At 38.7% G+C, this 21,266-nt stretch overlaps 1 protein-coding gene across 7 annotated transcripts in view; it reads left to right on the top strand.

Annotated features, from left to right (window-relative positions):
* Positions 1-21,266, top strand: part of RAB27A (RAB27A, member RAS oncogene family) — an 80,751-nt gene that overhangs the window by 37,187 nt on the left and 22,298 nt on the right. For 4 of the 7 annotated variants that reach the window (XM_009005473.5, XM_003733929.6, XM_035259698.3 and 1 more), the window contains 4 exons: positions 8,269-8,443; positions 12,659-12,744; positions 14,500-14,603; positions 19,164-19,287. In XM_009005473.5, coding sequence (XP_009003721.1) covers positions 8,291-8,443; positions 12,659-12,744; positions 14,500-14,603; positions 19,164-19,287 — 467 coding nt within the window. In that variant the 5' untranslated portion in view covers positions 8,269-8,290. Of the gene's footprint in view, positions 1-885; positions 977-5,897; positions 5,978-8,268; positions 8,444-12,658; positions 12,745-14,499; positions 14,604-19,163; positions 19,288-21,266 lie in introns of those variants that run through there. The other 3 variants (XM_078334255.1, XM_054239667.2, XM_009005475.5) reach the window with 2 other exon arrangements.

The raw sequence follows: 21,266 nt of genomic DNA, 5'->3' as shown, positions 1-21,266 counted from the left end.
TCTACGCATATCTAGACCAGAAGCTGAGACGAGTAAACTGCTCAGAAGATGTAGGCCGTCTCCACTTATGGAAATAGGGTCCCTGTTGCTGTGCAGTATGCGTCTTGCTTCTGTAGTGAAGGTAGCTGTGTTTCACCTCCGGATGTAGGATTGTAATGGTCTGAGAGAGTTGTGGCCAGGGCTCATTTGGTAAATACAAGCTGTCACTACTCAAATATCTTGGTACATTATAGAATGCCTCTTCTAGCCTGCCTCATGTAGTGTGACTTCTCTTCCTCGCTTTTGGTATCTCTGTAATGTGTTTCCTTCTAGAATGCCAGGTATGGGTCCACAATGGCATCATAAAAAAAAGAAAAGAAAAAACTACTGCTTTTTAACATTAAACATAAAAGTACTGATAAGCTTTATACTTCTATGCCAGTCATTTGTATATGGATATTTTTCAAAATGAATCCCTGGGCAAGGGAATGTTAAATTATATGAAAGAACATGTGGTGTTGTAATTCACATAAATGCTGATGTTCTGTGCTATCTGAAAAGTGATAGTTATATTTACCTGCTCCTGTTTCTCTGCAAAAAACCATTTTGCACTGCAAGAAGTGAAGTCCATCAGCTACATAGGAACACTCAAATATTTCATTAACCATGCTAAAAAATTCAAAAGATTTTCAGATAAAAAATTCTTTATAATATACTTTATGTTTCTTTTCTCCTCTTGAGCTCAGGAGTTTGAGATCAGCCTGGGCAACTTAGGGAGACCTTGTCTCTCCAAAAATGAAAAAGCAGGATATTGTGTATGGTGGATCACATGAGCCCGGGAGGTTGAGACTATCTCTTTATTCTCTACTGAGCTTCGCCTGTTTTTTTTTTTTCCCCGTCTCCCAGGCTGGAGCACCATCTCTGCTCACTGCAACTTCTGCCTCCCAGGTTCAAGTGATTCTCCTGCCTTAGTCCCCCTGAGTAGCTGGGATTACAGGTACCCATCACCATGTCTGGCTAATTTTTATATTTTTAGTAGAGACAAGGCTTCACCATGTTGTCCAGGCTGGTCTCGAACTCCTGACCTCAAGTGATCTGCCTGCCTCAGCCTCCCAAAGTTCTGGGAGTGAGCCACTGTGCCCACCTAGTCTTCACGTTTTTATTCCTTTTTCATGTTTATTCCTTTTGCATCTTTGTCAAACATGTGACTGGGGATGTGAATTTTGATGTCATGTTGTGTTATTTATGAGAGAACCTTAAAATGTTAACACAGATTGGCTTGTTTGAAAACCCAAATGCAGATATAGTTGTTGGGAGAACTTAGACTGGGAAATGGCTAAAACCATAAGGTCTAAGGTAGTCAAGGAGTAAGAGATGCATTTTCCACTTTGTGTATAACTGAGTCGGATTCCCATTGTACCCTGGCACCCAGCATATAAGAAATATTCAATCAGTATTTATTGAATGAGGGAGAAAGAGAGAGGGCCAGTAGTATCCTTACAGAGACATGATGTCATAGAAAATAATCTTTTTTTTTTTTGAGATAGAGTCTCTCTGTGTTGTCCAGGCTGATGTGCAATGGTGTGATCTTGGTGCGATTTTCCTGCCTCAGCCTCCCAAGAAGCTGGGATTACAGGCGCTCACCACCAGGCCTGACTCATTTTTGTATTTTTAGTAAAGACAGAGTTTCACCATGTTGGCCAGGCTGGTCTCGAACACCTGACCTCAGGTGATCCACCCGCCTCAGCCTCCCAAAGTGCTGGGATTACAGGCATGAGCCACTGTGCCTGGCCTAAAATAATCTTATTTGAGAGGAAAATACTAAGGGGTTGAGCATTTCTACAGGGAAATGAAAAATTTCATGATTCCTGGGCTTGCTTTTCATTTTGAAACCATAGAAAAGAAAGACAATTTATGGGATATAATACAAGTATCAAGAAGAGTTATTTTTTTTTTTCTTGGATTTGCAATGACCAAGAAGAAGCAGACAAGCTCCCAATTTATGACTTCCTTGGCAGAACCCATCAGAAGGAACACTTCTTGATTGAGGGGCTCTGAGGACAGAAGTACAGATCCTTTAGGCAACCTCTCTAAGAGCCCAAACCCTTACTTGTAAAGCAGTTTATCACTGCTGTAACTGCTGGCACTGAAGAAACCTTTTGATTCTTGAATTCAAGCAGCTATAGCTGAGGTGTCTAGCTCTGAAGGAAGAAATACAGACAGAACAAAAATATGCATACATGACTGGCATTTAGGAGACTTGAGATCTAGCCTAGCCCCATATCTAACTAGCTGGTTTATTTCAGACTATTCACTTGCCTTCTCTGGGTTTCAGTTTCCTCTTCTGGAAATTAGAGTGTTCAACTGATGGGTACTCCTAGGTCTGAAATTGCCAGAAATTACCCATATACAGCTCTTTCTTAGATAGGAATGCCAAGGTAGATTTTGTGATGGATAGTGCACCCCAAAGTCATTGCACTTAAATTTAATTTCTTTTTTTTCTTTTTTCTTCTTGAGATGGAATCTCACTCTGTCGCCAGACTGGAGTGCAGTGGTGTGATCTTGGCTCACTGCAACCTCCAACTCCCTGGTTCAAGTGATTCTCCTACTTCAGCCTCCAGAGTAGCTGGGATGACAGGCACATGCCACCACACCCAGCAAATTTTTGTATTTTTAGTAGAGATGGGGTTTCACCATGTTGGCCAGGATACTCAATCTCCTGACCTGGTAATTTGCCTGCCTTGGCCTCCCAAAGTGCTGGGATTACAGCTGGGAGCCACCATGCCAGGCCCAGTTGAATTTCTTAGTGTGATTTTTCTGAACGAACGTTCAGGTACTGGTTACATTAGGAATAGATTATAAAATTACATGCTTTGTTAATGAAGAACTTGGTGATACTATTAATAATAGTATTGTTAATAAGTTTCAATTACTGAACACTTAGCACAGAGCAGACAAAAGCTTTCTGTGGATTATCGCATTTAGTCCTTAAAAGAACCCAATGAAATTAGTACTGTTATTGTCTCCATTTCACAGTTGAATGAATAAGGCTTAGTTTAAAAAACTTGGATCAGGTCATACAAAATAGGAAAGTCAGAATTTGAACCCAAGCCTATTTGCCAACACACTGAGAAAACGTTCCTCTCTTTATGGTGTGAGGTTTGTCCAGACATTAAGTGATTTTTAAGGATGATGAGCAGATAAAGTAAAATCAAATGTATTTGTTACATGGTGGCTGTTCAGTTAATGTTATTCTTCCCCTTTCTTTTACTCTATACTAAATATGAATAATAGAGGGAAATTTGGCTTTCAAAAAATGACTGACCTATCTAGAGTAGTTTCAGAATGATTCTGCCTTACAGTAGGGGATCCTAAGGTTAGAGTCTATGATTGATTTTAATATGACACTTCATGGAAAATACGGGCTGTGATATGTCTGTGTGTGTGTAGGAGAGAGAGAGAGAAATAGAACTAGATCTTTTCCCTTTGCTCTTAACTAAATCTACTCTATCTTATTTCCTAAAAAATAATTTTAAAAATGTTTCAGTGTTTTTTTTCCTTCAACTTTTATTTTAAGGTCAGGGGTACGTGTGCAGTTATTTTTATTTATTAAAAAATTTATTTAGAGATGGGATGTTACCCTTTTGCCCAGACTGCAGTGTAGTGGTGTGATCATATCTTACTGCAGACTTGAACTCCTGGGCTTAAGCAATCCCCCGCCTCAGCCTTTCAAATATCTAGGACAACAGGCTAATGCTATCACATCTGGCTAATTCAGAAAAAATAAAATAAAATTAAAATATATATATATCTATGTATGTGTTTTTAAGAGATAAGTCTGACTGGTTGCCTGAGCTAGTCTTGAACTCCTGACCTCAGTCCATCCTCAGCCTCCCCAGTCACTGGTATTACAGATGAAAATATGTTTTATTTTAAAAATAAGGAAGATGATTGACTTTTTCTCACCAGGCAATTAACACCACATAGTACATGTTGAGGAAGTGGGTGTTTCTTGCTTTCTATTGTTAATCTGATGATAGTGAGGGTGGAGAGCACTTTGAAAAAATATTTGTGTAAGGAGGAGAGATAGAAGTGAGCTGAATTAGAAAGTCTTTTGCGTATCCCAAATTAAGGGCATTCTTGAATTTTTAGAAGGCATTTCCTTGAGGTAGACAGTAGTTTCTCAAGGAGGTACAGAGTTTAAATATGTAAACTTGGCTTCAAATACTCTTAGGAGATCCTTATTTTTTGAAATTAATTTTTAGTTTAGGGGCTCAGTGTACTTTCTTATACTTGTAGGAAAGAAAAGGGCATTGCCTGCATATTGACCCTTGGAAGCTAGATTGCCAGATGCTGCTGCTAATAGCAGCTAACACTTACATAGGACTTACTATGTCCTGTGCACTATTCCAAACTTTGTGTGTATACACTAGCTCAGTCTTCACGATAGCCATCAGAAATAGCTTTATTATTGTGCCTCATCAAGTCTAAAATGTATCGATGATGCTTTCTTGCTCTTGCTAGAAGATGCTAACGAAAGGCTTTCTCACAACTATATCTCTAGTGACACCTGATTTATAGTAGCAATCGCAAGATGTCTTGTAAGACTGAAATGAAGTTAAAGAAGTTAAAATAAGAAAGCATGACAATAAGAAAGAATTGACAAAATAGAATCTCATTCCTATTTTACAGATGAGGATCCCAAGGCAAAAAAGATTAAATACGTTTTCCAAAGTTACGGTTAAGTTCTCAGTATGTGCCAACCATTGTGTGGGGCACTTCATAAACAGTATCTCATTGAATCCTCAGAACAATAGTGTGAGGTAATGTGTATTCTTTTTTATAGAACAGAAACCTGGAAATCAAAGGCCCAGAGACATCAAAGTAATTAGTATCTGGGAGACTTGGGATTCAAACCCAGCTTTGCTTGACTTTGTGAGTTTCCTATTAGCTTACCTTGTAAGATACCATACTGCTGGTCACTTTAAAGTCCAGTATGCATGTGTAATTAAAATGAGTAATGGATATGAAGCTTTGGGTAGAATTGACATTGGACTTGGAGCTAGGACATCTCAGTTCTATATCCTGCAAATCACTCTACCTCTCTGGGATCTGTGTTGTCTTTTAGAAAACTGAACCCAAAGAGTGGAAGGTCTGAATATTTATTTTCAGATCAAGAAAGCAGATAATTGTCTTAAAGGTAGAATCTGAAAAGTAGAAATTATGATTAATATTGATGGTGGCATCTATACCTTCAGGTTGTGGCATCTGGTTTGTTAACAGTCCCTTTACGATTACTTGGTCAGTATCGCTATCCTGAATAGAAAACAGAACTCACGAAGATCATTTGTAGACTTACACGTGTGATTACCTATGAAAATGAAACACATTAGAGAGAGTTTCAGTTAAGTAATTTCACTTAAGTCTTTCTAGAATATAATGCCATTGGTGACAGCATTTTTTCCTGTACTTTAAGTGATATAAAAAGCATAGTTATACCACTTTTCTTTTCAACTTACAGAGGAAATAAGGTAGTCACAGTGATTTTTGCATCATTCTCATGGCAGGATTGATTGTTTGCTGCTGCTCTATTCAGTTTGGGGGGAAGCCCCCAAATGAGTCAACATTATTTGGACTTGCTTTTCAATTCTTAGCTCTTATTTCCAATAACTTAGAGCCAAGTGTGATGCTGTGATACGACATGCTATAATGTTGATGTCCAAGTTTTCATTTTTTGGAGAGGAATTCTGTTATATGTCATTAATACAGGTGACCTACACCTCCAAATACCCAAGCTATAAAGATAGGTAAGGCATCATCTGTAAGGCGTCTCTCTTTATAGTGTGCAAATAGAATTTTGAATGTTTGTAGAGGCTCTGCCCTTATCCATGGGCTCGCCATACCTGAAAGGTGAGGTTGCAGATCTGCACCGGAGCACTCTGAGGAAGCACACTGCAGTGGCTCATGGGGCTTAGCATTCAGGAGTTTCCAGCATAGGGTAAGTCACCAAGTTGAGGATGGGGTGAGGGAGGCAACATTGAAAACCACAAAATAGTCTTGCCTGAGTTTTTATTAATTTGATGGCTATATGGAAATAACCCTATAGGAAGCACTGAGTATGATAGCTAAGTTTCTGAATATGGGGTTGGGTAAAAAGGGGATAATGCCGGGAGTCAGTAGCATCTAACATAGGGCATCTGGCAGGTGTGTAGATAGGTGAACATGTATGTTTGACTAGTCATGTAGAATTGTCAGTGTTAATGGGATAGCTAGTTATTTTTATGATTTTCAGAAGAGTTTATTGGCCTTTGGGGGAATAGAGAGAGGTTGGTTAATGTGTGCAAGCACATAGTTAGATGGAAAGAGTAAGTTCTAATGTTCGACAGTAGGCAAGGGTGACTATACTTAAGAACAATGTATTGTGTATTTCAAAGTAGCCAGAAGAGAGGACTTGAAATGTTCTCAATGCATAAAAATGATAAATACTTGGGTAATAAATACTCTAAATACCTTGATCTGATCATTATATTCTGTGCATGTAACAAAACATCCCATTAAAATGTACAAATATTCTGTATCAATAAAATTTTCATAAAAAAAGAAGTAAACCTTCCCTGGTGAGAGATTCCATTTCTAGTTGGACTGATATTTTGGGTTTTAATCTATTTAGAGAGTAAAAACAAACCATGAAAAGTGCTGATTACAAAAAAACAAAAATAGCCAAGGTTGGGTATTGCTGATATTAAGGTGGACTTTTGTCTTAGTCGGTGTTGAAGAACTGAATTTTTAGCAATTCTTGATAGAATACCCAGGTAAATATAGGTAAGCGAGTCCTTAGGTGTGGGACTGTGGTCTCTGAGCAGTGACTGCTAAAATCTGGAACTCAGTTCCCAAGTGAGCAGTGCTATTCCAGAGAAATCTGACTTAATATGTAGTACATATTAATAGTAATTTGTAAGGAAGCAGGGACTAAATTTATTTGTGAAATAACAGTGTCTTGGCTGGGCGTGGTGGCTCAATCTTGCAAATCCCAGCACTTTGGGAGGCCAAGGCGGGCAGATCATGAGGTCAAGAGATCGAGACCATCCTGGCCCATATGGTGAAACCCCCATCTCTACAAAAAATATAAGAATTAGATGTGGGTGTGGTGGCGTATCCCTATAGTCCCAGCTATGTGGGAGGCTGAGGCAGGGTAATCACTTGATCCTGAGAGGCGGAGGTTGTAGTGAGCCAAGATCGTGCCACTGCACTCCAGCCAGGTGACAGAATGAGATTCTGTCTCAAAAAAAGAAAAAAAAAAAGAAATAACAGTGTCTTTTAAGGAACTGTAGAAATGTGAAAGTGAATAGAATAAATGAAATTGCCTAGATGTCTATGAAAAAAAAAAAAAAGGCAAGATTCTAGCACTAGGAGACTTTGTTTCTTTTTAAAAATTTCCTAGGTTTTTGGGGAGCAGGTGGTTGGTTACATGAAAAAGTTCTTTAGTAGTGATTTCTGAGATGTGGGTGCAGCCATCACCCAAGCAGTGTACACTGTATTCAATCTGTACTGTTTTATCCCTCACCCTCCCACCCTCTCAGTCCCTAAAGTCCATTGTATCATTCTTATGCCTTTGAATCCTCTTGAGTAGTTTCACTCTCACTTGTAAGTGAAAATATGTGATGTTTGGTTTTCAATTCCTGAGCTACTTCACTTAGAATAATGGTCTTCAGTTCCATCCGGATTGCTGCAAATGCTGTTATTTCGTTCCTTTTTGTGGCTGAGTAGTGTTTCATGGTGTATATATCTATATGCTACAATTTCTTTATCTACTTGTTGAGTGATGGGCATTTGGACTGGTTCGTTATTTTGCAATTGCGAATTTTAGCACTAGGAGACTTTGAAAAATAAGGAGAAATTGGAAACCCTTGAACTCTAATAACTACTATTGTTCCTCATAACATTCTCCTTCCTTTATTTTTCTTTTATTAGTTTTTGCTCTATATGGTCTGCAGATAAGACTTAGTGACTGTTCCCTTCTTGTTGATTATCATTCTCACTTGGAATCTTTGTCCTAATGGTGCTGTAATGCGTATGTTAGATTAAAACTATGCTGTTAGTTATTATTGCAATAGCTCCTCATCTAGCTGGTTATTAGGTCTTCAAGGAAGGTGAACAATAGGTAGGCAACCCTCTTTTCATACAGCCCATAGACATATGTGTTAAACTGAGTATTGTTATTGCTTTGTTAATGGATAATTTATGTTTTCTAATGGATTTTAACTTAAAAAATTTGTGTGTATTTTACAGGTGAACCACTGAGTTCTTCATTATGTCTGATGGAGATTATGATTACCTCATCAAGTTTTTAGCTTTGGGAGACTCTGGCGTAGGGAAGACCAGTGTACTTTACCAATACACAGATGGTAAATTTAACTCCAAATTTATCACAACAGTGGGCATTGATTTCAGGGAAAAGAGAGTGGTAAGTTCTATATCCTTCTATGTAAAAATGTAATCTTTGAGTCAACATTCACTGGTCTGTTTAGTTTACTTTGTAGGAATTAGGAGGACAAAGGTTGGGATCTGAATTTAAAGGGTACATGTGAAAGTCAGTATGTTCAATCCAGGCAACAGAACTGAAAAGGCTGTGCTGATGACACTTCATATGAAACCAGGCAGACAACGTGAAAGTGGACAGTTCTTTAAAATGACACCTTGCTACTCTTTTGGCTTGTATCTTCCCTTCTGAACTCCAAAACTTATTTGTGTACCTTTTTCTAGAAGCCTGCAACCACCCTGCTCTTCATGCTGGGCTGTATCTTCCACTTTTGGTATCTTATTATTTTTAGTGGCATTTCTCCTAATAACATCTTAGCAATTCCACATGGAACACGAACTGGCAGAACTCATCACTGCTGCCAGGAGGGAGAGGCTGGAGTAGGAGTGGGGAATGCCAGCAGTGGATGTGATATTCTGCGGAATGTTGAAGGGAGCAGCTTTTACTTATTTATTTTTTTAAGGACTTTAAGACTGAAAGTTATCATAGTGTTGGAGGGGAAGGCAGAAGGTCATTGTGTCACAATTGGAGATGAGGAAAGATGGCCTTCTCCTTAGACTACATTTCTTGCTGAAAAATTCACTGTTACCACGAAGCAGGTAAACAAGCGGTCAGGAAATTAATGACAGAGGTCCTTTAATGGATCATATGCTGTCAGAGGGAAAGGTCCCTGGCTTCTAGGACAGAACATTCCCCTTTGCCCATTCTAAGAGATTAAGACCCACTGAATAACAATAGGGTCCTAATGAAATTTTTAGTATTGATGTATACTTGATAGAATCTATGTATATGTATGTGGTTAATTATTTTATAACTTAAAAAATAGGTTTATTGGGATATAATTCACACACAAAAAAGGAAATCCATCCATCTAAAGTATAACATTCAGTGCTTTTTAGTATATTTGGAGTTGTAGCCATCACAACTATTAAATTTTAGAATAGTTGCATCACTTTAAAAAGAAACCCATGCCTATACCTATTAGCAGTCATTCCTCTTTCTACCTCCCTTTAGCCACCATGAATTTTTTATCAATGTCTTCTGCACACATCATATAAATGGAATAAAATACAGCCTTTTGTGTCTGGCTTCTTATACTTAGCATGATGTTTTCAAGGATCTTCCATGTTGTAGCATGTATCAGGACTTCATTTCTTACTATTGATACATAATATTTGATTGTATTGATACACCGTTTTGTTTATCCATTCATCTGTTGATAGACATTGCATTTTGTTTTTGTTTTTTTTTTTTCTGTTTTCTAGCGTATCATTTTCATTCTAATTTAATTTTTTTAACTATATAATTTTGAGTTCTTTTTTAATAGTTCCCTTGGGGATTACAATTATCATCTTAATTTTTGACAATCTAACTTTGATTAATAGCATCCTAATTTTAATACTGTGTACAACTTTGTTCTTATATTGCTCTGTTTTCTCCCCTATTTTTGTGTTGCTGTTGCTATACAAATGACATCTTTCTACATTGTGTGCCCATCATCAGCACAGCTTTACAGTTATTGCTGTATGCAGTTAATTTTTTTTTCTTTTTTCTTTTTTTGGAGACAGGGTCTCTCCCCATTGCCCAGGCTGGAGTGCAGGGGTGAGATCTTGGCTCACTGTGATCTCTGCCTCCTGGGTTCAAATGATTCTCTTGCATCAGTCTCCCAAGTAGCTGGAATTACAGGCCCCTGCCTTCATGCATAGCTATGTTTTTGTATTTTTAGTAGCGATGGGGTTTTGCCATGTTGGCCAGGCTGGTCTTGAACTCCTGGCCTCAAGTAATCGACCCACCTCAGCCTACCAAAGTACTGGGATTATAGGCGTCAGCACCACACCCTGCCTGCAGTTAAATTTTAAACTGGTGGAGGAAAAGTGTTATAAAGAAAAATACATTTATACTGTCTTTTATATTTACTATGCAGTCCTGGTGCTCCTTATTTCTTTGTGTGGATTTAAGTTACTGTCTAGTGTCTTTTCAGCTCAGTCTTGAGAGTTATCTTTAGTATTTCTTGTAGGGCAGGTCTGCTAGAGATGACTTTTCTCAGTTTTTTCTTAATTTATTCTTTAATTTTAGAAGATAGCTGTGTTACTGATTTCTAAGTTCTTTGACTATATTTATAATACCTGATATAAAGTCTTCATCTAATAAGTTTAACATCTGGGCTTCCTCAGGCATAATTTCTATTAGCTGCTTTTTTATTGCGTATGAGCCATACTTTCCTGTTTCTTTCTGTGTCTTACAAGTTTTGCTGAAAACTGGACATTTCAAATAATGTGGCTATTCTAGAAACTCAGATTCTTTCCCCTACCTGGGTTTCTTGTTTTTACTGCATTTATTTATTTTTTGTTTTGCTGTTTGTTTAATCTGGGATAATTTTGCAAAGTCTGTATTCTTTGTATTTAACTATCTGTCAACTTAGTGGACAGCTAATGAGCAGACAGAGTTTATTAAATTCCTTGAAGCAGTAAGTCTCTTAGGTTTTTCTGAGAATCTCTGTGTGTTTTTTGGGGTATGTGTTTAATACTACTGCAGGCAGTTTACAACTCTGCCTTAGCTTTTATTTTCTGCCTGAGAAGAACCTCAAAGTCAGTCAGAAATAAGAGATTAGGACCTTTTTAGATCTTTCCTCGACATTTGGAGAGCCCTGCACATGAGCATGGCCTTGTAGCTTCCAGGGACTATTTGGGAGTGTTGCAGACATTTCCTTTCCTATTTTTTTCTTTAATTCTTTTTGTTAGACTTTTGTTAGCCCTAACTGGTATTGCTGCCTCTGGTAGCTGTGATGTTAAATAATCACTGCTGATAGTTTTCGACAAATGCCCTAGGGATAGGGCTGTTTTCAAAGAGCAAGCTTTGAGTGAGGTCAAGTAAAGACAAAGCTGGGGCATCAAGCTTTTCAAGGGGCTTCCTGACAGTTTTTCTCAGTATGGAACTTGTAGGGAGCTCCGAACCTATTGTGCCTCTGCTCTCCACAGTGGTGGCTAGGCTGATGTTTTCACAACTACCACATTTGTGCATTTGTTGGTTTTTAAGGCTACTAAAAGCTGGAGTGAGGAGGATGGGAATAGGGCAAGGTAACAAAACACCTCAAAGCTTTCTGGTTTTACTGATATTCACCAGTTTTTCTTGCATAAATGCTTCTTGGCATGTTGTAAGTCTTTGTTAATGTTTGGAGTACTGAAAAGTTGATTTGGACAATTTTCACCAGTGTTTTTTGTTGCTATTAATAAAGAAGAAATTTTTGATGGTACTTTCTCTGCTGTTCTAGGTATTTTCTATAAAATCATTTTAAGAGCACTTTTAAAATATGCGATGGGACAAAGAAAAATTGTTTTACCAAAAATACACCTGCACTCAAACGTTTATTGCCTCACTATTCATAACAGCAAGGTCATGGAACTAACCTAGGTGCTCATCAGTGGTGGATTGGATGAAGGAAATGTGTTACATATACACCATAGAATACTATGCAGCCATTAAAAAGTGAAATTATGTCTTTTGCAGCAGCATGGATTAGGCCAGGGGCCATTATCCTAAGTGAATTAGTGCAGAAACAGAAAATCAGATGTCATAGGCATTCTCACTTACAAGTGGGAGCTAAACTATAGGCACACATGGGCATAAAGACAGAGACAATAGATACCAGGGTCTCCAAAAGGGGATGGGAGCACAACGGGGGCTGAAAAGCTACATTCACTGTTTAGGTGTGGGTTCAGTAGATGTCCAAACCCCAGCATTACACGGTGTGTCTATGTAACAAACTTGTACAGGTACCCCCTGGTTAAACAAGCAAACAAAAAAGATGAGATTGGGAAAAGCCATAGAAATGTGATATTTCTTGAAACCAGTGACCCAAGAGAACTTTGAGGAAAGGCAAGCTAATTACTATATTTTATACAAGTTATTTTGCATACATATTTTGTAATATATTTATAAAATATATGTGTATATTTCAATATAACTTATTACATTATCTGGGTATAATTATTTGACCGAAAATACAAACGTGGTTGTGTTCCAGATGGGATTCTCTTTAGAAATGTAGATGCCTTAGGGTTTGTACTGAATAAAAAGGTGAGAATGGTTCACTGGAGTCAGAAGTTCTCTTTTGTTTTCTCTTTCACTTTTCTGTTTTAGGTGTACAGAGCCAATGGGCCGGATGGAGCCACTGGCAGAGGCCAGAGAATCCATCTGCAGTTATGGGACACAGCAGGGCAGGAGAGGTATGAGATCTTCAGTTACGTGCTTTTTACTGAAGGAAAGGGAAAAACAGTTACATTCTTCAAACAGTGACCTGAGCAGGGAAAACCAGCCAGTTCTTTGATTTGCACTTGGATAAGATATACTGCCAAATTAGCAGGAAATTTGTCAGTCTGAGATGAGAATGGTGGCTTTATTTCATACAAGGTCCAAGGAAAGGTTAGGATTCTTACTTGTGGACTTTCTTTTTCATCTTTTAATTTTTTTGACTTACACACTTTGCTCCATTTCCTTTTGACATTTACTCAACCATGAGAAAGTGGCCAAGTTACATGGATTATTCCTACCTGATTGTTGAAAACTAGTGGGAAATCTGGTTGGAATTAATTCATATGACCAGAGCTTACTTGACCAAAATAAACCACATGAAATTTTTTTATAAAATTAACCACATGAAATCTTCTTTATAAAAGTTGCTTTTATAAAACTTCTGTTTTCTCTCATAGCCACCTTGAAGGATTTTGTTTTTTAACTTTTTTTATGGAAAACTTCAAGTATATTCAAAAGAGGAAGGATTATATGATAAACCCATGTACCCATTACTCAACTTCAATAATTATGAAATTGTGGTGAATAGTATTTCATTATTTATGCACTTTACCTCATCTCACCCATAGCCCCTTACCATATAATTTGGAAGCAAATTCCAGGCATTATATTATTTCATTTGTATGTAGCTCTAAAAGATAAGAATTTTTTTTTTTTTTTTTTTTTTTTTGAGATAGAGTCTCGCTCTTTTCCCCATGCTGGAGTGCAGTGGTGCCATCTTGGCTCACCAAAACCTCTGCCTCCCAGGTTCAAGTGATTCTCCTGCCTCAGCTCCCTGAGTAGCTGGGACTACAGGCGTGTGCCACCACACCTGGATTTTTTTTATTTTTTATTTTTTCGTATAGATGGGGTTTTACCATATTGGCCAGTCTGGTCTTGAACTCCTGACCTCGTGATCTGCCCACCTCAGCCTCCCAAAGTGCTGGGATTACAGGTGTGAGCTGCCGCACCAGGCTAAGAAGTCTTTTTAATAAAAACATTGATTAAAAGTATTTGAGAAAAAACTAATATTGCTGATTAGATGACAAAGTCATACCAATATTTTCTTCCCTAGAGCCTGCCTGTCAGTTACAGACTTTACATATAGGCAAAGATGAGAGGAAACTGACTCAGGGTGGAGGGGAGTTAGGGGTGGGGGTGGGGAGAGAGACAGAGAGAGAGAGAGAGAGAGAGAGAGAGAAGACAGAGAAAACAGGAGGATAAAGGCTTGGAAGGCAGAGTACTAAGACAGAATAGGGTCTGAGTCAAGAGATTCTTACCTTAAAGCCCAACAAATGGCTATCAGAGATAAGAGATCTCTGCATATTCTGAAATTAAAAGATCAAGGAACACATTGTAATGTCAAGTCAAGCATTCACAGAAGGAAGGAAAACATACACTATTGCTTTTGGCCAAATTAACTCATAATTGTACAACAAATTCTTGACTGAGACTAAGATCACAAGCTGGCTCTTGCCATCCCTGTCCAGCAGGCTGGGTTTTCAAATCACATGGTCTGTTAACACTTAAACTGATATAAGTGATTAATAACTATCCTATATGCTTTTGGAATATCACCATGTAGCTTGTTATTGGTAAAGTTTTGTAAGAGGCTAAAGGTATTGCTTGTAGCTTTGTATTTCAGGAGTGGGGCCCTCGTTTAACTGACCATTCTGCTTTTATGTTCCTAGGTTTCGTAGCTTAACAACAGCGTTCTTCAGAGATGCTATGGGTTTTCTTCTACTTTTTGATCTGACGAATGAGCAAAGTTTCCTCAATGTCAGAAACTGGATAAGTAAGTGTTACTGTTTCCCAGTATCCTGCTACACGTTCCCCTCTTATTTATAAAAGGCCTTTCTTATGCTCTACCTCTGTTTTGGAGGAGCTCTTAGTGCAAATAGTCTTTTAAGGAGCAAAGTTTTTAGTTTAGGGACAAAGGTAATTGAAATACCCTGCTTTTCCTGGTACTGATGACTTTGATTTGTTGAGTACTTCCTGTGCTCCAGGTAGCAGGCAGCACTTTATGTGTGCTCTCCTTCTCAGTGCATCCCACAGAAGAGACTCTTATTCCCATTTTATAGATGAGGAAGTAGAAGCCTAGACAAGTTAGATGAGTAAGTGTCCCCTTGTCTACTGTGTGCTATCAGTTCTTCTATGATCTCTGGGCATTACATACATATTACATAGATGCAGATAGCTTTTGAAGGCTTAATGGATCAGACCCCTGGCTTCATGTCTTTTCTTTGCTTAGAGTCCCCTTCTAGCTTTTAGGGTTAGAGCATTTTTCAGGAGGATTCTGCCATGGAAAACTCTACTGCATTGGTAAAAGTGGTCCCCAGTGCAATGTATGTCAACCTTGATTTTGTAGAGATTTTAACCTCCGAAATGATTGGTTAATAGCCATATAGAATCTCGCCACTTGACTGCAGAACAGCTTTCAAATGTGTATTTTCCTTCTTTGGTCATACTAGTATAACCCTAGAGAATTTATTAGAGAAACCTGTAATATTAAATTCTCAACATCTAAATCTTTAAAACACTGATTAAAAAAGTATTACTTAAAAATTACTTGCTGTTTGGGGATTATGAAAGGGTAATTGGCTGTAGTTTTGATAGTAGAAAACCTTATTTTAAAAATGAGTTTAAAAATAATTTATCTAGTGCACTGTGGTTTTCACATACTTTGTATCTGATCCTCCCAATCATCCTGTGCAGAGGTTCGGGTCAATGTTGTGTCCTTATTTCAGGAGGAGGATATTGAGGCTTAAAAAGTAACAGACTTATCTAAGGATATGAGCTTTGACTTTCAGTTCAATGGACTTTTATGCCCGTTCTTGTCATTTGGCCACTAAGAGTTGAAGAGCCATTAATTACTTTAAATATGAGTTCCCCAAATACAGTAATGCTTACTGGGGCTCCACTTCATTAGATGCCTGGCTGAGCTGCATACCTCATTATTTCCCTGTAGATGAGTGACAGTGGCTATTTATGGTCTCTTACTCTTAACCCATCCTCATCATCCCTCCTTTGCATCATCAAAACAAGTTTTAAAAACCAACCATTTTATAAGGATCACTAGCGAGTGCTCACAGAATCTCTAATTTTTAGATTAACATTGAAAAATAAACAACCTGTCTGTTTTTCACAGGCAGACACTAAAAGTCTGAGACATTAGATAAATATTGCCCATCTAGGCTAACTAGTTGGATAAAGAACAAAGCTATGTGAAAAGATGTATACATATCTATGTATTTTGTTTTGTTTTCTTTAGAGAGTAAGAGTCCTTATTGCTCAGTTAGGTAAAGAACACTTTATACATATTGAAGATTTTATATCTTTAATAGAAAGCATTTTCCACCCCCTACCATTTAAACTAAAAGGTATAATGTTCAATGTCAGAAGTGGTAATGTCAAATCTTAATTAGGAACAAAAATTTGTTGTCTGTAGTTTAAATTTTTTCTTTCTGTCAGCATTTTGAGTATTAAAAGGATCATTCATTTCTTGTCTCTTAATCAAAATAATAGCTTAACACACACACACACACACACACACACAACACACATATATATACACACACACACATATCAGTGGTGAGTTCCAGAACACATTGTTACATTAAAGAAGTAGCTGGCTCATGGGCTTTGACTGGCCAAGGCGAGAGGAGAACAGGTCTATACTCTTCCCTTTCTCTTTGCTCCTTGCAGACCCTTCCCTCTCACTCAGTCTCTCCATGCCCTCTTAGGAAGGGTGAGAAGAGTCTAAAGTAAGCCCCACTCAGTTGATGAGACAGAACAGGGGCTGAGTCCTCTGGGGCTGGATTGAAATCTGAAAGGAGTTTGGTAGCGTGGTGGTCACTGCCCTGTCTTCCTAGATTTCAGAAGAGTAGGCAAGTCATGCCCAGAGTCACTCTGCATTCAGAGCTAGTGTGTTTCGCAAGGAAACGTTAAAGTAGCCTACATTTCTAAACTTTCTTCTGTAGACTAACATGAGGAGTACAAGAACTGAATAGTATATATTTTCATATTTTTGCCTCTAATTTTTATTCCTATTATTCTCTGTCTGAAAAACCCTTTCACACCCACCCGCATTTTTTTTTTTTTTTTGAGACGGAGTTTTACTCTTGTTACCCAGGCTGGAGTGCAATGGCGCCATCTTGGCTCACTGCAACCTCCGCCTCTTGGGTTCAGGCAATTCTCCTCCCTCAGCCTCCTGAGTAGCTGGGACTACAGGCAGGCACCACCATGCCCAGCTAATTTTTTTTTTTGTTTTTTTAGTAAAGATGGGGTTTCACCATTTTGACCAGGATGGTTTCGACCTCTTGACCTTGTGATCCACCTGCCTCTGCCTCCCAGAGTGCTGGGATTACAGGCGTGAGCCACCGCACCTGGCCAACCCACCCGCATTTTTTAGCCAACTAGAATTGTGCTTATTCTTTGAAACCAAGCAAAGATGGCCTCTGTGATATTTTCTGTGATAACCTTAGCTGTGTTAGATGTTTTCTGTCCTCTTAACCCGTTACATTTTATACTGTTTATAGGGTTCTTATTACATCCAGTATCAGATTGTAGTTATTTATGTATATGACTTTTATCTAAGTGAAGTTTTTAAAATAACTAATTTACTTTTTAGATAAGCACAGTCTTAGTAGAAAAAGTAGGAAAAATGCAACAAAAAGAAATCATCAATCATTGCACTTTCTAGACTGCCCAAAATAAATACTGTTAACCATAATTACTGGTGATACTTACACATGCTCTTCTAAATGCTTTAATAAATTAAGTTAGTAGTTTTCAAATGTGAATGTGCATCTCAGCTGCCTGGAGGACTTTTTAAAACACAGATTTCCAGCCCCATTTCCAGCATTCCTGATTCAGTAGATCTGGGGTGGGACCTGAGACTTGTATGCCAACAATTCTTAGGTTATGCTAGGGCTAGTGGTTCACAGTCTTTACCTACAGAATCACTGAATTAATTCATTTTAATCCTTACCTTGACTATATAAAGTATTATTATTATCCCCATTTACATATGGGGAAACTGAGGCAGTCCAATCACTTCATTAGGGACACATAACTAATAAATATCAGAGCCAGGATTCAACCCTAGGTACACTGGATCCTGAGTTCATGCTCATAGCCATGGCATGGGCTTGTAACACCTTAGAAGGCGTTACACAGAGCACAGAGCCACTCTGGAGAACCGAAAAATAATGAGGTAACCATGAAGCAAGTCTGAAGGAAGGTTGTGGTTAAGTATTCAATGATGTGGGAACAGCATGTGTAACGACCTGGAGGAAAGAAAGGGCATGGCTCTTCATGAAATGATACACAGTTTGGTCTCTCCTCTGTGGCTCTTATTACCCCAGTTGCCCTTATGAGGGCAAAGAACTGTTGTGAAAATCCATGCAGAGTATCAGGCCTGTGCTAATGCTCAGTAAACACCTGCCTACTTGATTTCCTCATGATAAGAAGATATAATGAACCCAACTTCCGAATGAGGAACTAAAATGTCCACACTTTTCTGGTTAACCATGATGAAAAATAAATTAGGCCATAAACTTTGAAGTATGTCTTGTTGTGAAAGTTCAGGCCCTTAATTTTATTCTGGGGTGTGATGATTAAGAAATGAGGCGTTACTTTCCTACTTTGAAAGATTGAACTGTTTAGCTTAGTGAAGTTCTTTTATTTGAGTCAATTGCTTTTTATAATTGTGCCTGTTTTCAGGTGAAATAAATGCTGTGGATAAGAGTTATAGTCCTCTGCTTCCACTTGATTCTGGTGACAGAATCATTTACTGTTTATCTGGGCCTTTTCTCCTCATTGAAGTCTGTATCTTGTTTGTCTTGAATGATTGATTCTGCCCTATGATAATAGAAAAATGTAAAAAACATTTTGGATAGAAATAGGTTAGTTTGGAGAAAAACAATTCTTTTAGAAATGTCATTGCTATGGAGAAAAAAAAAACACATAAAAGCAGTTTTAAGATTAGCAATAAACCCTAGGAACACCTCCAAGTTTCTTTTCAAATAGCTTTCATAAAAAAGAAAGGTGTTTTGTGTGTGTGTGCATGCATGTGTATGTGCACATGTGGGCTCTCACACTTGAGAGTTAGCACATTCTCTTATAAACTTTCTGATAGCAATAAACCAGGGTATGTGCTGAAGAACAGGAATGGTTTTATATTTCTGCCCCAACTATTCAGCTTTTGGATAAACTATTGATGCTTTGAAAGCATTTTGTCAATTCCCAGTATCTGTATGTACATTACGGTCTTCAAAGCACTTTGGCATGTATTGTTTGTTGATCATACACTTACATTATTATTTTCGTATAATAAACTTTTCTATATGAATAGGCCAGCTACAGATGCATGCATATTGTGAAAACCCAGATATAGTGCTATGTGGAAACAAGAGTGATCTGGAGGACCAGAGAGTAGTGAAAGAGGAGGAAGCCAGAGCACTTGCAGAGAAATATGGGTGAGTATTTTTGTGAAGTCTAGAGAAAACATTTTCAATATAAACATTAGCAGGTGAATGGTAATGAAAAAGACGAAAGTGGAAAATTAAAGCAAAACTTCAGCCATAGGCCTTTGGACGTGTTGAATATCTCCTTTTTATATTATATGATAATAGGCCCATCAGAAATGCATGTGGCAAGGGCTTCCTTCAGTGCTTTGGTTCCATTTTCTCAAGCTCTTGGCATTTGCAGAGAGTTTTTTTAAAATTTTTTTCTTGAGACAGAGTCTCGCTGTGTCACCACACTGCAGTGTAGTGGTGCAATCTTGGCTTACTGCAACCTCTGCCTCCTGAGTTCAAGCGATTCTCCTGTCTCAGCCTCCTGAGTAGCTGGGACTATAGGTGCACGCCCCCATGCCCAGCTAATTTTTGTATTTTTAGTATAGATGGGGTTTCATCATGTTGACCAGGATGGTCTCGATCTCTTGACCTCGTGATCCACCCCGCTTGGCCTCCCAAACTGCTGGGATTACAGTTTTGAGCCACTGTGCTGGCCCAGAGAGACTTTGGCAACTTTGAGTGCAAATGCATTAAGTGTGTAAAGCCTTCTTTCCAAGATGCAAATAGGAGACTCCTAAGGTAAGGAAGTCCTCTATTTTGAGCAAGGAAATTTCAAAGCGAGTTCATATATTATTGTAGAGAACGCTAGCATATAAGAAGGCCTTATTGGTTATTGCAGACTAGGTGCTGGTTTTGAAATTTCTATGCTGGTGTAATGTTGGGGTTTAGGGGTTCAGGGTGCCCTCAGCTCCCCTGAGAGGATGTTTCTCCAGGTTCTCGGTCTCCTGCCCTCCCAAGAATGAGAGAGGGGACCATGGCGCAGTGCGCAGTAAATGTTGGAGTCAAAAGTATTTGTAGAAAGTGATTTTATTTAAAGAGAGAGAGAAATAGGAGGAGAGAGAAAGAAACAGTTAACTCTCACACTGAATGAGAGAATCCAGAAAGACGGAATCCAGGAGAGAAAAGCAGCTTCCACACTGAGTGGAAGGGAATAGAGAGAGAGATGGAGTTTCAGAGGGGAAGACAGTTTTCCACGAGAGTGGGGAAGGGCACCCCAGAGGGGAAATCCAGGAGAGAAAGACGGCTTCCACGAAGGGAGTGTTCCTAGAAGGGGACTCAATCATGGAGTCCGAAGGGATGTGAAGAAGGGGACTTTTAACCTGGGGGGAACCCCCACTTCTCTAAGACCCCAGGCCAGTGAAAGGAGTTCCTTAGAACTTCCCCTGGAGTGATTGACTCTTAGTTTCTTCAGGAGCTCAAACAGAAACCATTAAATCTCCTGGATGGAGAGAGATGGGAGGGGAGCATGTGCTGGGAAATTCTTACCTTTAAAACTATGCCCCCTTGTGGACCCGGAAGAGAACACATTCCCTCACTGGGCGAGGAGTGTGGTATCTCCTTTGGTTTAGTCTTTGGTTTTGTGATGGAGAGTTGGGAAGATACTCTCTTTGTCCTTCAGTTCTGGGAATAGGATCATAGCAGCAGCAGCATGAATTGGACATGAAAGAAGTGGTCAGCTGCTACATTAAAGTATTAAATTGTTAAGGGTGCCTCTAAAAGGAATTTGTAGTTTACTTTCTTTCTACTTCTCATACAATGAGAACCCGTATGTAAATTCTAACCCTTACTGGTATTAAAAGAGGAAGGCAGCAAGTGGATTGAGAAGAGATGATGTAGAGGTTGCACTGGGTGTTACCCGGCCTGTGGCCTTGGTGGTTAGCAGAATCCAAGGAGGCCAAGGAAAGGCGTTTTCCTTTTCATTGTGCAATCACTGTTTGATTCTTTCTTTGGTTGATGGAGGTTCAGAAAGCTGGTAGGGTTTATACTAAGAAGGAAGAGGGAAGATAGGTTGGCCAGGTAGGAAGAAGCCAGACTCTGGAGAGCTTTGAATATCAGATAAGGAGATTAGATTTGATCCCTGACGGACAAGGAGTTGCTGA

Source organism: Callithrix jacchus, chromosome 8, assembly GCF_049354715.1.
Source record: "Callithrix jacchus isolate 240 chromosome 8, calJac240_pri, whole genome shotgun sequence".
Taxonomy (NCBI): domain Eukaryota; kingdom Metazoa; phylum Chordata; class Mammalia; order Primates; family Cebidae; genus Callithrix; species Callithrix jacchus.
The sequence above is the reverse complement of the archived record's forward strand: the minus strand, read 5'-3'. Positions and strand labels throughout refer to the sequence as shown.